The sequence below is a fragment of the Lytechinus variegatus genome, chromosome 1 (genome assembly GCF_018143015.1).
Source record: "Lytechinus variegatus isolate NC3 chromosome 1, Lvar_3.0, whole genome shotgun sequence".
NCBI classification, from domain to species: domain Eukaryota; kingdom Metazoa; phylum Echinodermata; class Echinoidea; order Temnopleuroida; family Toxopneustidae; genus Lytechinus; species Lytechinus variegatus.
Genome location: NC_054740.1, coordinates 43,147,194 through 43,164,559, shown reverse-complemented (window position 1 = coordinate 43,164,559; position 17,366 = coordinate 43,147,194). Strand labels below are relative to the sequence as shown.

Sequence of the window (17,366 nt, the reverse complement as noted above, 5' to 3'; positions counted from 1 at the left end):
AAGCAAAATTCATCAACCAAGATTCTGAAAACCTCGTCAAAATCTGCTAAAAAATAATGAATTTATTTAATTTTATAAAGTTTAGTTACATGTACATCAGGTGAAAACAGTTATCCATGTTGTTGTGAATGTTCAATAGATCAGCTACTGATGTCCTGTCCCCGCTTTCCCTTTCTTATTTTGTTACACGAAAATTATTTTAGATTATCATAGGTACATTTATATGTATGTGTGAAACGGGTTGAGTTATAATCAGAATATATGCTTTTGTGTAAACCTAGCCACAGACTGTAGTTATAAACCCTAGATATTTGAGGAGATGAGCTACTGTGGTTTAGCTTGGTGACAGGTTTGTGGTTTCAAGTTTCATATTATGCAAAGGTTAAAGCCAAAGTTAGCACACATTTTGGTCAGGAAACTGTTTTCGCAGTGAAATTTGGTAATCTGTACTTGTACTTCTAGGTGATCACATTTTTTTGGGGTGTACAGTATTTCAATTATTTTGCAGATACCTGTACATGTACAAATAACAGGCATGCAAACATATTTTTTTTAGTTTACAATTCTTGATTTTATATTTTCATTTTTACACTGAGGTTTTACAAGAAATGGAATCATTTCTTGCTTTATTAGCACAAGCCTGGTGATTTGGATTTTATGAATTAAAACATTGAAATAGCAGAATCAAGAAAAGAGTAAGAATTTCTACTCTGTTAATTCTGTAGATTGAAAGTCAATCTAAAATATTCAGGGACCAATCCTAAATAGGATCGAAAATTTCAATCGAATACGATTGAATTCTAAATCAATTAGATTGAAAGCTTCAATCCAACTTTGGATTGGTTCCTGAATGCAATCTGTTTAAATCTAAGGAATTCAGAGAGTATATCTGTGGAAATAATGTCCAATAAAAAGCCTCACAGACCCACTGAGACAAAGGATTTGTTCAATGTTGATTTTCAAATTTAAACAGCAACATGAATCATGATTGAAAATTCCAAAATACTGAACACAAACACTATAAGCGGTGCACCGTTTAGTGTTGAAAATGCATTCTTGCACCTTTTCTCCTCTTAGGGTGCAAAATTACACCCTAAAATTTGCTACCAGTCTTTCATTTAGGGTGCAAAAGTGTATATAGGATCAAGTCAAATGGAAAGTAGACCAAGTGGCAATTTATCCTCCCTACCATACAGGATGCATTTGATTAATGATTGGTGTCATGCTCCTGCATTCCACACAGGTCATGTGATGCTATCAGCAGTAGACGACACATGTATATATCTACTCGACTTGTAGCTACAGTATGTCATGTAGCAGAGTTATTTTTGGATCTAATGATTGCAACAAAAATATCTTTAACATTCATTTACTTTCATTCCGCAATTTATCTTTTCTAAATGGTAGTCTTTTTATTATTCTACAGTTTAATTGAACTGATATCAGAGTTATAAATAAAATATTGCAAGAAATATTTTAGATTGATATGATTAACAAAAACTATGTCACTTTGGGGGAAAATACCTACATGTATATGGAAAGCCAATAAGATCAATATTTTAGATTACACAAAAAAGTTGGAAAAGTATTCATGCTTGAGTGAGCACTACCCACTTTAAACAAAGGGTATGGAAATTAGGCTGGGCAGGAATCATGGAAGTCAGAATAGGGATGAGATAGGACTTGGGTGGGGAAGTACGGGTAGTATGATGGGATAAGGGTCAACATAATACACCCCTCTCTCTCTCTCTATCCCCCCCTTGAGAGACTAGCCTTTGCTAGGGTGACCAGGAAATTAGCCTTTCAGTTTTTATCTCGCCCACCAGAGGAAAAGGCGAGACTTAGGGATCCAAATGTCGTCCGTCTGTCACAAACCTGTAATGACACATAACTCCACAACCGAAAGTCGTTTTTCAACCAAACTTGAAGAGTAGATGAACTTGGGGGACCTGCATGTTATGCTGCAGTCTGAGGTCACATGGTAAGGTCAAAGGTCATTTTGAGGTCAACGTTAAAGTTTACATGCAAGACTCTCTTATGACACCTAACTTCGCAACCGTAAGTCACTTTTCAACCAAACTTTGGTGGTAGATGTACTTAGGCGACCTGCATGTTATGCTGCAGTTGGAGGTTACATGGTAAGGTCAAAGATCATTTTCAGGTCAACATTAAAGTTTACGTACAAGGCTCTTATGACAAATGTTATTCCATCCCAGTCATTTCACAATGAAGTTTTGATACAATTCTGTTGCGTGCCCTCGCAAATCACGATATTTCTGGTTATTTTCATAAGTGGGCGAGACATAAAATCGCTTTTGCCTTTTGTTTGGTAGCCATTTCAAAAGTGTATAGTTTTTTTGAGACATTGTTTTTTCAATGATTAAATTTTTACTTGTCTATCTTTTTTATCTCCCTCTGCAGTTACAATTATGGGACACAGCGGGCCAGGAGAGATTCCGCAAGAGCATGGTCCAGCACTACTATCGAAATGTTCATGCTGTCATCTTTGTTTATGATGTCACGAAAATGAGTACATTTGAGAGCTTGCCAACATGGATAGATGAATGCGACAGACACTCGCTATCTCCGGAAACGCCCCGTGTCCTCGTCGGAAACAAATGCGACATGTCGGACAGGAAGGTGGTCACGTCGGGCATCGCCCAGAAGTTCTCAGACGCCAACAACATGCCATTCTTCGAAACGTCTGCAAAGTTGGAGGAAGAGGGGGACAAGATCACTAACATTTTTATGACCTTGGCCCATAAACTGAGAGACCATAAGCCTTTGATGCCTCCAAAGTTTGATTCCCCGGATTCAAGAGGCAAATCGATCAAGCTTCGACCAAATAAAGATGAGATCGACGGAGACGAAGACCTTCCGCCGGAAAGCTCTTGTGCTTGCTAGTGACGCAGCAGCGACTCCTCGACGAACGCGTCACAATTCTCGACAACTTCAAAGATCCTAAAGTGCAGTAATTATGACTGTTTTTTCAGAAGCAGTTCTTGTAAATAGTTGGAGATATATTATTAATTGTATATATGAGAGCTAGAAGATGAATTATAATAAATTATGTATGTTGTTCTGTTCTGAATCTCTGTCATTCAAATGTTGCACTATATTTGCAAAGAATGTTAAAAGGAAAAGAGGGTGTTATTTTTTTTAAGATTGTGAACTATCTCAGCTTTAAATGAAATATTTAGTATCAATCAGTCTTTAGAGGTATTTATTTATAGGCAGGGTTGTATATGGTCTTTTAAATTATTATCTTTTCATTACTTTTGGTATTGCCATTTATTTTATAGGAGTGTATATGATATAATTTTATAGCTTACATTTTTTGCAAAATTATCATTTGTAATGTAAACAGTATTATCAGTAAAATTGAAAATTTAGCTGGATAAAATTCATACTCTTTATAAAAAAAATATATTCATCTACATCACAACACAACTGCCATAAAACACTTGACAATATCCTACACTATCACTTTGATATACATGTACTTCACAACATTTGTTTTGGGGTGTGTTCAATGTCGGTTTCCAAATCCAATGGCAACATGAATCATGATTGAAAACGTGATTACAAAAGATGGATATAATGAGAAACAAAGGGTGCGTTCAATGTCCTCCATTCCCGGTTGTTAAAGTAGATTTCTTTCAAATCATGATTCGGGGGAAACTTTAAACTTACGGTGTAAAAAAAGATGTGTTTGTAAACGCGATCAGCTCAGAGTTTACGACCTTCAGCGTCGCGATTGCGATGTTGAACAAGATTAGGTCTTTGAATTTGAATCATCTCTAAATTTGCTCTGGCAGTGGAAGCCTACACAAGCAAGTGCCAGCATTGACCTTTCTGGTGATGGGTCAAACTGCGCACTAAATGCTGCACTTACAAAAGTGGGAAATTTAAAGACAATCGATAGATAATTTTGACACTAAACAGAGCACCACTGATCGTGTTTGTGTTCTGTGTTTTGTAATTGACTTGTTTTTTTTTTCAATCATGATTCATGTTGCTGTTTGAATTTGAAAATTAATATTAAACAGACCATTAGTCTGATATTCATTCGCTGTTCTGTTTCTTTCACCCAAATAGTTTTTTGTGATCAGTTGAATAGTTTCAATGTAGCATAATGGCAGCCTTTTCTTCTGTATTGAGACCTTGAAAGTAAACATGAGCCTTTGAATAGTCCTCATATAGTCCTTTACATGTAATTCACGCTCTCCAACCTTCTCGAAATTAAATGTACATGTACATTGAACTACTTTGCCCATTAGATAATGATATAACTCACATTAGGAAGCATCAATTCAATTCATTTACTTCCTCTAAACAGAAGTAATGTAAGATGATTATCTCTAATAACTGTAGAAATACTTTATATACATGTACATAACATTTTAACAATCATTGTCACTAATTCTGCTTTGTATGATATTTAATAATGTTCAGTTTACAAATGCAAAATAATGTTATGACTTGAATGAGTCATGAAAATTTACATTGCATGAGGCAATGGCCAATCATGATGATTGTTACTTGCACATTTTACTGAAAAGATTGACCGACAACCAATCAGAAATGTTCTTTCACATGTACCCTGGAGAGGAAGCCTATAAAGATGATCTGAGCAATCTGGAAACGGGATGTGGTCAAAATCATGACAATGCAAGAGCAAGACGTTGCCAAAATGGGGAAATTTTTACTTTCATATGCCAAATTAATGTGCATGCTGTGCATACATACATGTACAAATATGAAAGTAGTCAATTGAAGACTGTAATATAGCTATTGGAATATTAAATGAAAAATACCAGTTGAGTATAAGTAGGTACGGCAACATGACGGTACAAAAGTCAAGGATATATATTAAAAGTTACATTGTCGAATGCAAAGAAGCTTGATGACTTGGAGTTTTAAGTGCTGGGGTGATGCAGTAAATTTTTACATGTAAATTAAATTTCCTTGTTTCGGACTAAATTTGAAATTATTAAGGACTCTTGTTATTTAAATGCAGTCTGCATCCCCTTTCTTAATTGGTACAAATCAATTCCCCCCACCCCTGCCTCTCCCTATCTGTCTGTCTGTGTGTGTCTCTCTCTCTTTCTCTATCTAACTCCAACTTGACAAAATTGTTCAAAAAAAAATCTTTTAAAGTTCATGTAGGCAATTTTGGTGCCATGATACCCAGGCAATTATATCGTTTATTCATCCCAAGTCCATGGTTATAGTGCCCCTGCCCATGAACTGTGGTCATTTATAAAATCTGTGTTGTGATGGATCCTATTTCACGGTCCGTTTGGATTGAATAGACAAATAGAAATTGACCAAGTGGAATGTAAATGGCGGACAGGTTTGGTAGGTTGTTGGTTAACTTTGTGAAAGAAGACTTCCATCCTTAATTTTGTGGGATTTTCCTGAATAGATTCTTGTGATCTCTGATTCTGTTTTTGGATGATCAGCTATGAATTTTTTTTTAAATAGAGCAGTAAAGTGTATTAAGTAAACAGACTAAGATGATAATTTTGTTCCTTTTTTGCCCTCCAACTTTCAGTACATAATACAAAGTGAATGAATAATTTGAATATTGAGAAGATGGTAAAGAATAGCATATAGAGATCTGTTACCTGGCTGCAATACAAGTAGTATAATGACGATAGTGGTAATATTCTTATCCACTCTGCAAAGTTTTCAACTTGATATCATCATGAGTGATATTTGACTGTTTTATTTACTGAATATTTTAGTTCGTATTAATGTGGGGCTTCAATAGTCTCAATTAAGTATGTTTTATACCTTTGAAATTCATATTTCATAATAATGCAATATAATGAGCTTAACAGTCACCATCATGGCATTGCAGTCTTGGGGGGGGGGTCGTGGACTCATTATATTATCATTAAAGCTAAGGAATCCTGTGGAATAATGTGTCTAGTACATTGGCCTTGGATCTTCTCTCTGTCAGAAACTACATGTATGCTTTATCATACTGTCAAATGATGAATCTGTCTGAAGTGTTGCAAGAAAATATTTGCAATCAATGGCAAATGTCAGATGCAAATTTTCTAGTGATTGATAAATTTTAACTAAAGCGGACCAATTTGACAATCAACTGCAAATTTGCAATGAAATACATGACTTTCAATTGATTGTTTAAACCTAAAATTGACAGTAGTAAATATCAGCCCCATATCTATCGCTATAAGGATTTATGTTGCAGGCACTGGAATTTCATACACTTTTCATAAACCCAATTATGCGGCTAATAGCAGCATAATTTGGTCGTAAAATCGGAGGAGGACCAGAGTTATCCGCATTATTTTTATGCTCCTATTATCCGCATAATAGCAGCATGGGGACCAGATTTTGACTTTATGAACACATTTCCAAATAATGCGGATAATTGCCATGGTGCGGTCACAACTCACAAGGTCACCCTTTTCCAACACCACGGCATCGGAGGGGGCGTGTCCAGTTGTCATGACGATTATCCGCCTTTTTCAGGACGGGCCTCGTAAAAAATAGTGCGGATTATTTTCGGAGTTTGTGAACGCAATTTTTATTGAATTATCCGCATTACTCCTAGGCGACTAATTGGAGGATGGGTTTATGAATAGGGTATCATTTTGTTAGCCGACACTGCACTGATGGTAAAGCTCTCCTCATGAAATTATATCTCAAAAACTTCATACAATTTGATATCACATCTTGTTAACTCATTAAAATACCCAGCAACCCAGGCATTTAGTTAAAGTAAGGGGTGTAATATAAACTGCTCAGTAGCTAGAGGGACGTGAGTTCGATTCCCAGCCATTGCATGTTTTCCTTCTGCAGGAAATTTTCCCACATTACCACTTGAATGCACTGAGCGCTGAGAGGCAGCTCGTGTTAAGCCAGGGTAAGGATAATAACAATGCGCCTCGGAATTCAATTCAGTATTTATTTCCAAATTCGTTAAAAAAGAACAAAATGAGAACAAAATTCTCATGTTATTTCTAGATAGATGGCGCTGTATAAATGCCTATTATTATCACTAATATCTTCATAATCAACATTCACCTGTAGCATATTTCTGAAGGTATATGGCAGGAAATTTACTGGCCCATATTTTGAAGTCTAGTCATCTCTTTCTAAAATTATCGGAAGCCTAAAATATTTTTTTTTTATATTTTAGATTCCTTATATGAGCGGTGCTCACATGCTTTCATTATTTTTTTTTAGGCCTACCAACTACTCCTTTTATGGAAATTTTCAATATACATTATATCAAATAGGGAAAGAAAAAAAATCTTTTTTGTCCAGATATTATGTAAAGCCATTTCTTTGTTAAGAATCAATCCAATTTTGTATGTTTACAGGTTGGTAGGCCTGCATATAGCATTTCCATTTATTTGAATGCAGAATAAAAGAGTATTGTCGATTAAATTTCATTCTTTATTCCAAGACATTTATCAATGGTTTGAGTGTCAATTGAGCTGATGGTTTGAACTTGTACCTTACAAGATTTCTGCCATGATTGGCTAGCCAAAGCTAAACCAACTACAACGTTAGACCAGAGTTCAAAGTTAACCAGATTTCAGAATACAGGCCACTGTGTTTTGAGTTCAGTGCCCCTTTAAAGAGATATGATATGAGCAAGAGGGGGGGGGGGCAGAAAGAACCTCTCATGAAGGCATGTGATATGTGCTACTTGAAAGATGACTTGAAACCAAGTAAGTTTCTAAACTCGATACTTCCTACTTGGCTTAACGAGCTGCCCACCGAGGGTTTTAAAACCCTCTCCTGTATTATATTCTCAAAATTGTGCTCAAACAATATATTCTCTGCACTTTAATATTAAGCTTAAAGTGATTGATCATGTCGTCGGCGGTCATGCAAACCGTTGTGTCAAACATGCGACGATGCAATCCCATTTCAGAGAAAAATCAACTTCAAAGTTTACTATAATTTTCACACTTTGTTCCCCAGCCTAACAACATATGCATTGCAAGAAGAATACATGGTTGGAATGACAAAGACAATTGCTTGACATTGGTATCCTTATTTAACACAAACCAAGAAGCAGAGAAAATATTGCAAAAGAACTACATGCTTGTAATTTTGGTTTGAATGGTTTCGATTTCCCCTCTACAAAAGCGCCATAGGGGGTACAACAACCCGGACTGCGATTTCAGTGCGTGCGGTCAGTCAAAACGTCATATCGCTTTTCATGTGCAAAGTCACTGCGGGTTCGATGGGCACATATGACGGTTTGCGCATTCTGTTTAAAAATTTGTATGTCATTGCCATGAAAATTCCCTCATATCTCAGAAACTGAAATAAATTGTTGCATAGAAATTTAGTTATGAAAAGAATAGGACTTGTACTTTCATTTTCTGCAATAATATCAAAATATCAAGTTTTTGACCAAAATTGACTACCCCGGTATTATGACAGTTCAAATGAACACCCACGAAGTGACTGATTTCTGTAATTGATTGTGTATGATCAATCTTAAAGATCAGTTCCACAATCAATCATTGAGCTTTACATTAGAAGGACTGGTGTATTATTAAAAAGTACACCCATGTGAAATTTTGGGGAGTCCATATTCGAAGTAAAATCCATTTCTTGAATATTTATTTCATTAAAATGATACTCGAATAAAAGATTTTTCTTTCATCTATAGATTAACAACTCTGGGTTATGGTCTACAACTCATATATGTCTACCTTATCATCTATGGTGTATATCTGTAAAGTAAATACTCATAAAACAATATACAATGGGTATATATTGGGCATCTAAAACTTTTCTTTGGTTTTGTATTCTCAAAGCTTTGTTTATTTAGATTATATCTTCAAGTACGTTTTTAACCCTGCAGTAACCCAATGATTTCAATCGATAGTCTAGGTTTTAAGACCATGTTTCATATGATTTATTTCTGAGAGTCCATTCTATTGATAGTCTTCAAGACATATATATTCAGACTTTGTTGTTGCACAATGATACAGATTGAGTGATAAGTTTACAAGTAGATTCATAAAATATACTGCATCTTCATTAATATTTGTTTGGGCAAAAATTCACATTGAAATCTAAAACATGTTGTGTTTATGCAATGATTTTCATTAAGAACCTTTCATATTTTGGGTTGTAAATTTAATAAGTGGAACAAATGTTTGTAAGATTGCTTAGTTATAATAATATTTTGACAGGAATAATTTCTAACAGGTGCAATCTACAACTATCCTCATTTATATTTAATTTATATCATTGATTGTTAAAAATCATGAAAAGCGTGATAGATTATTCAACAATGCTATTTCTAAATACAATTAGACTATTAACAGTAATTGATATGTTCATGTATGAATGGAAACCGATTATTTTCATAGTCTATTATATTAAATGAAAATAAGGGAATCTAAAGCTTATGATCTTGCAGCATAGTTGATTTTATCAAATTAACAAAGTTGAAGTATGTGGTTTAGTACCACAGTGTGAATAAGCTTAACACTTTGGAATGGGGTGATTCACACTTAAGATTTTATAGTGCGTTTCCTTTAATAGCGTTCTCATTTGGGTAAAACCAATTATTGAATCGCTGAGTTTAAATTATGATTCTCAGGAATTCAGACAGAAATAAACATGTATCTATGAAAAAAGATGTTTCCTATTTCTAATCAGGAGATTTAAGTCTTGCAATGAATCTGATAAATTTGAAATTTTTTTTTCAATTTATTTTTCCATACTTTTTTAAAGATAAAATTTTGTTTTCATTTTATTTATTTATTTGCTGTTTATTTATGAATTTATGTATAATTATTCTGTATTACTCATTCATATTTAATCTTTATTTCTTATTTTATTTATTTTTTTTAAAATTTGATTTAAAAGTGGGGATTTTTTTATGTACATCACAAAAAGAATTTGAGCCCCATTTAGTTCCCCATTGGTACCATTGTAGACACAACCATGTTGATTTATTTCCAGAGCCACAATAGTCTTGTAGGAGTTAACGCCTTCTTGCGTAGAAACATTAAATCAAATACCTACATGTTATTTATGTTATCATCTTTAATAATCTATGAAAATATCAAGTGTGTCAAATGCTGATACTATACAGACATTGTGCAAATATTGACACACTCAATCTCCACACACTGCAGACAAACCAATATACATGTTTATTAGTCAAACAAAGCAATGCAATGAGATCATATCGGGATTTGGCAGACAGATGGCGTAACTCACTTTTTGTCCATTTGGTCATTTTGATAGAAAAATTATTGTTAATATCTATGAATTTTGGAAATCATTAAGTCTTTTTCTATTTAGCTTCCTATTTTCTTTAAAAGTAAAATAATGCTTGACCACATCTAAATAGGTTTGCTTATTAGAAAGAGCTTCACTTTTCCCAAAATCATTTTATTTTTAAGTTAGTGTCTGTCAGCCCTAAAAATAATTCATAGCCATGAAATAGGAGAGCTTTTCATCAAGATTCTTTTGTCCGAAAAGTTATGTGATATGACAATTTTTCTTCATTTTTATTGGTTAATGACCACCGCACACCTATGATCCATGATCCGATTTTAGCACAAATCGCATTTTGCGCATTTTCTGAAAATGTGAATTAAAAGTATCTTTATTTGAGGTTCAGATTAATTGATGGAATTCTAGTATAACAATTTTGGATGATTGCAAACCTTTATTTTGGAGTCAAGGCCAAATTCAAATTAAAGCAAATTGTACGATTGCTATGACGTCATTACGAAATTCGCTTTTATTCTGATAAGGATGAAAGCATAGTCACAGATTTGGAAATAGGTACATGTATTTGTATGATAATATGGAATATTATTACATTATTGCTTATTACACAGTAAGATATTTCATGTCTCAATATTAGCACCTAATTCTACTATGCTTTATTCCAAAATAGGGTCATAACTGTTAGATAAAACCAGGACATGTCTGGTCAAACATCCGGCAAATTCTTTCATATATCGCTCCCTTGATGTATTTATATCTCATTCTCTCATTGTTGATCCGTGAAAAAAACTGTCATAAATCATCATGAGCCTGTTTCATAATGGACTTTACACAACGGTTGTAACCTTTTCCATTATCATAAATACCATGTTAACAGGGCTAGCAGCCAATCAGAATCAAGGTTTCCATGGTAGAAGCCATGATGGCAAAGTTACCATAGGTGTAGCCCTTTATGAAACGTATTTATTGCTCTTTTTCATATCCCATGTTCATATCTCTTCTTCCTCTGCTTTCTAATTTCAACAAAAGAAATGTGTGGTATTTCTTTTAATAGTAATAATAATAATGATAATTTTTTAAAGTCGAAAGCCTTTGTCAGAGAACAGGAAAAGCAAGCACACTGTACTAGAAGTACCGGTATTCCCCTAGTTTCAGCTTGAGCTGCAACTCCCAGTGCTCGATGCATTCAAGGAATTAAGTTACCCTGCCGAGTACCAGAATTCACCTTGTAAAATGATAGACCTACATGTTCAGTGATGTTCAAGATATGGAAAGCATTTCATGAAACCAATAGACTATGATTTTCGTTGACTTTTGTTATAAGCTACTGAAATCCTGGCATCTCATTGGCTGAGTCAGTAACATACTAATTGCCTCATGAAACGCTCACATTTTGTTGTCATCAACCATAAGAACGTTGAGAAGTATTGCAAAGGATTATGGGATTAATCAGTGTGATGAGTTTGGATAAAAGATGAACCCTCTTCAGATCAGGTAGACGGGGATTGCTATTGTATGAAATAGTACAATGATCCTTTCTAAAGAGGCTGGATTTTTAGTTAATAACTATATGCCGACATACACAGGGAAAGCCGTTTTCTCATGTTACCATATTCAATTTCTTGATATCAAGAATTGACTTCTCTTAAAAAAAAAAAAATTTCTTGTTATAGGAAATTTATTTTCTTGATATTTTTTTATGTTAACTAATGGCAATCGTTGATATCAAGTATGGAATGCTTAATCAAAAGAAAAAAAGGATTAGATTGGAAATTGGCTTATTATGTGAACATCGGCATATACTGACTGAAACGTCCCTAAAGGTTAGTGATTGATCTTATAAAATGCGTGATTTTCAGGATTAATTGTACATTGTAGTCAATGCAATCAATTGAAACAAATGCCCTATGATGATTGCTAAGCTTTGTGTTATGGGCCCCAGGGCGCTGTTGTAGTAAGAGTTACAATTGATCTGATCAATCACAACTATGGAATGCCAGCATTAAAAAGCATGTTTATTCAAAATATTTTCTAGATATGGTACATGTAATTTATACATTCATTGTTTTCTTGAAAATTCAGTGTGCTTCTCTTTGTTCACATTGGACATTGTGCAAATTTTCTGAAGAAAAATTATGACATTGATGGATTTCCATGTAGTTGACATAACTCTTTGTTAGACAGGGCCCAGGTGTTTCCTGCCCATGAAAAGATCAAGACAATTTAATATAAATGCTCAATTTAACAGAGAAAAATATTTAGCAATCTGTTGAATTATTTACTGTTTTTTGGTTGCCGTTCTTACTATGATTGGTGCGTTTCCAGTGATGTGGGAGGAATAGTCATAATCAGGAAGAATTATTTGAATAATGCTATCATTCTTAGCTGGCTGTATTTTTGTACTTCATGAAATTATAAATTGTTTGTAACTTAATGATTTTCCTAAAGGGCCATTCTTGGTCACGTGTGTGACCGAAATTATGAAAAATCTTGACTTAATATATATCTTTTAAAACTTATTACGATGATTTTGAAAGTCTAATTTCATTTTGACATTCATAGGAATTTCAAAACTTTCAAAATCATGTTTTTGTAAAGTCACACATGTGACTCACTTTTGACCTCTGTACTTGAACCTGCATACTGGAGAAAGCAAAAAATGTTTCCAAATGATAGGTCACTAAACATGTTAATGTTATATAACCTAAGAATGAGTAAATCTATTAAATTTTTAGATTAATGACGAATTAATCAAGATTTGTCATAATTTTGGCCACACATGTGACCAAGATTGCCCCAAAATTTGTGTAAAGTAGCTATTTGTATCACAGTACTTAAGGAGTATGGTTATCATTAACAATGTTGAATTTGTCAATAAATGTATTAATAAATGGTTTAAATGACTGAAAAGGGCAATATATACATACAGCATGTTGTAAGTAAAGAACTACAGGACTGACAGCTTATGGTTCCTTTCCTAAGCGAATGTGGGGGGGTGATGATGATGCAATACCAAGAATAGTACTCATTAAATTGGATTTGAACCTTAATCACCCAGTTATGAGACCACTTCACAACCACTGAGCCCTGTGCCTCAGCACATCTGACCAATATAACGTCAGTGGGCTCGTACCGCAAAGTTTGAATAAATAGGGCAACTCAGAAACACTATTTTCTTAGTAATGATATAAATAGCAACCTTCTTTTTGTCCGGAAAGAGTGCTCTGTTATTAGGAGACTGTTTCAGACAATAGTAGGTTGTCACCATTGCCATAACTCTAAAACATGGGCTTATATCCCGGAGGGGCCACTTCCATTGACAAGTGGATACCTTGCGCGACCATGGCACCCTAAACACGTATTTTCCATATTCTGAAAATATGTTGTGATCAAAGAGTTGAAACATGATATTGTTGTCCATTTTTAGCCACAATGGTGTAAGTGGTAAGAGGTTATATAGTCTGGTCTGTTAGCGTCAAAAATGCCCTACTTGTGGACACGGTGGACAAAAGCATGATTTTTTCTCCAGACCTTTGTTTATGTATAAGAATTAAGAATGGGGTATGCTCCAAAAAATCTGGCTGCAGGAACAGTGAAAAAATGGGTGAAAATGTCAGAATTTATGAGTTCAGATTTGTCTGATATATAGACTAGCGCTAGTGCAAAACTCAATAGCAGTGTATTATTTTGCATTGGATTAGTTCTTGAATTCAGACCCATTTTGAACAGATCTTCTGCTTGTCCTCTCATCTTACTGCACCAAATATCTGAATGAAGATGCTAACCAAGCCGAAGGGTGACGGTGGAGGGGGTTGAATGTTGGTGTGTGTGTACATATTTTGGTCTTGGGGTAAAGGTGTGCAAGACACATTTTTTACATGTGTTGGAAATTGTGTTGCCATGGTAACAGTGTATTATTGCAAAAATAAGGTAAAAATCTTGCAGTTAGAACCACTTCCTCTGTTTTTAACCGATTCTCATGAAATTTGGCACACACATTGGTCTTGAGGTGAAGATGTCTAAGACACACTTTGTGTGTCTTTCAGAAATCTTGTTGCCATGGTAACAACATATTATCTGGTGAAAATTGGGAAAAAATCTTACAATTCAAACTGTTTCATCAGTTATCAATCAATTCTAATGAAATTTGGCACACACATTGGTATTGAAGTAAAGATGTACAAGGCACTTTTTGTGTGTGTTTCCAAAATTGTGTTGCCATGGGAACAACATATTATATGGCAAAATTTAGGTAAAAACCTTGCAATTTGAACTACTTCATCAGTTTTTTTTTTTGTTTTGAACCAATTCTCATGAAATAATTATGGCTCACACATTGGCCTTGAGGTAAAGATGTGCAAGAACCTTTTGCCAGAGAGTGCATTGCCTTGGTAACCACATTTAGCCTGAAATATGGGGAAAACTCATTGTGGATCAGTCTACTTCTCAGTTTTCAGCCTGTGCTCATAAAAGTTGACACAAATATTCATTTTGGGTAAAGATTCATATTCAGTATTAAAAGGGAATCAAGCCTTGGTCATAATGTTGTGTGCATGGAAAAGGAGAAAAATAAGAATGGTGAAAGTTTTAAAGAAATCGGACAAGCAAAATATAGTTATGGCTGCTTTAAAATTAAGATCCCTAAGGCTACTAGTATGTAGAATTCAAATTGGCAACTGGGTAAGTAAATTATGACAAGGGGTGGGGCCGCAAGGACAACTTTCCCATAAGACTAGTAGTTTTCAGGATTTTTGGTTTTCTCCTAAATCCCTATTCCATTGGGGCCGTAATATAAACCCGGTAGTATGTTTTATGTCCTCATGAAAGAAAGATATAATTTGAAGTAAAACTTTTGAAATTTTTTTTTAGCTAATTAATTATTCCAGTACATGGAAGAGTGGTCCTTGCCTTCTTAAATCACTGTGACATCACATATGCGGTCAATTTGAAGTCTTCATGGGTGTAGTGATTACCAATGTTTATAACTTTAATATGTTCACAACTTTGTTATGGTTTGTCCGATATTGTTCAAACTTTGACCTATAAACTTGTCTGATTTTTCATTTTCCTCTAAAAACAAGTGTTTATTTGGGTTTGATTCCCCTTTATAACGTCATATAATAGCGCAGGGTATTAATCACCTTCAATAATATTTATAGGCTTTTTTGGGGGGGGGGGGCGGAGAAGGTCCTTAAAAACTGACAACATAAAATATAGAAGGTTAAAGGCCATGACCATGAGGAACTTAAACACTCTTAAAAAACACCCCTTACATTTTTATTTGGGGGGGCTTTAGAAAATTGCCACATAAAGATTAAAATGAAATTATAACGACTAGGAACTAACCCCCCCCCCCCCCAAAAAAAAGGGGGAAATCCTTTACACTTCAGCATATTAATTTAAAGCCTCAACCATTCTGCTTTGAAAAAAAAATGTTTCCGGTGTCCAATTAATCAATGTTTTATTTGAAGCATGAAGCAGGGGCTGTCACAGAAATATACTGAAAAAAAAATAAATGAAAGAAAATATAAGGCTAAAATCTATTGTGCACATAGGTATATTTTTGATATGGTATGTTACTGAGTCATGGATTTGCAAGTGAATTTCTAAAACAAGTGCAGATATTTTTGTATATATTTATATTTCTATAATAATTAGTTGCATGATTAAAGGTACACTTTAAAATATGTCAGAAAAAATACACTTAAGAGACAGGAAACAGAAGGAGATAGCATGGTGAAGCTCAAAATCAAGAGTGATGTGAAAGTTAAAAAGAAAGAGTAGGAACGAAATATGAATATGAATAAAAGACTGAGTAGGAGAATATAAATAAACAATGGTTAATTGGGTACTGTAAACAATTTTTTTATCAAATCAGAATGCATTAAGCTTCAAATGAATGGTCTGAAGTGCAAAGGACTCTTCTTACCTTTGAAGGGGGGGGGGGGCATTTTCTGCTAAAAAGTATTATCAGCCCCCTATTTTTTCGGGGGGGGGGGGTAAGTTCCTAGTCATAAACCTTTAACTGTAATTTTAATGAGGTCATTTTCTAAAGACCCACCCCCCCCCCCAAAAAAAGAGAGTAATATCTAGCTTTAAAAATGCATTGACCCCTGAGGGACAAAGGTGTAGACTGGTTTGAGCATGGGAAGTAGAACTAAAAGTGGTATGGGGAGGATTGCACATCTTGGGGAGGTGGAACTAAGGTTTGGAAAATCAGCTGTTGAAAGTAGAAGGGGTACACATTTTGTTTTGCTTGCCAGTGTTGGAACTCCTCTGCTTCAGCAGGTTTCATATTCACCCAGTGTACCTCCAGCCTATATGCCCTTAAGGGGATGCGTTTTTTAAGAGTGTTTATCATTTTTATGTTTCTAATGGCCACTGCCTTTAACCTTCTTTGATGTCAGATTTAAAGGACTAATCCTGCCCCTTCCCCTCAAACCCAGAAATATTAATGAAGGTGATTAATACCCCCACATTTTAATGCAGAGAAGACATTTAGAATTTAATATGAATCTTTACCCTAAGATGAATATTTCTTCCAATTTTTATGAGCACTGACTAAAAACAGGGGAAGAAGTTTGATCCACAAGTTTTCCTACATTTCTGGCTATCATATGTGGCTACCCTGGTAATGCACTCTCTGACAAATGCAAAAAAAAAGGTTCTTGCACATCTTTACCCCAAGGCCAATGTGTGAGCCAAATTTCACGAGAATTGGTTCAAAACTGATGAAGTAGTTCAAATTGCAAGTTTTTTACCTAAATTTTGCCATATGATATTTTGTTACCATGACAACACAGTTTCTGAAACACACACAAAAAGTGCCTAGTACATCTTTACTTCAATACCAATGTGTGTGCCAAATTTCATTAGAATTGATTGAAAACTGATGAAGCAGTTTGAATTGTAAGATTTTTTCCCAATTTTCACCAGATAATATGTTGTTACCATGGCAACAAGATTTCTGAAAGACAAAGTGTGTCTTAGACATCTTCACCTCAAGACCAATGTGTGTGCCAAATTTCATGAGAATCGGTTAAAAACAAAGGAAGTGGTTCTAACTGCAAGATTTTTACCTTATTTTTGCAATAATACACTGTTACCAT

At 34.6% G+C, this 17,366-nt stretch overlaps 1 protein-coding gene across 1 annotated transcript in view; it reads left to right on the top strand.

The window, feature by feature from the left end:
- LOC121414731 (ras-related protein Rab-33B-like) overlaps positions 1-3,688 on the top strand; it is a 31,784-nt gene extending 28,096 nt beyond the window's left edge. The window contains exon 2 of the mRNA XM_041607801.1: positions 2,422-3,688. Within this exon, the coding sequence (XP_041463735.1) occupies positions 2,422-2,904 (483 nt within the window). The 3' untranslated portion in view covers positions 2,905-3,688. The remainder of the gene's footprint in view (positions 1-2,421) is intronic.
- Positions 3,689-17,366: the final 13,678 nt, after the last annotated feature.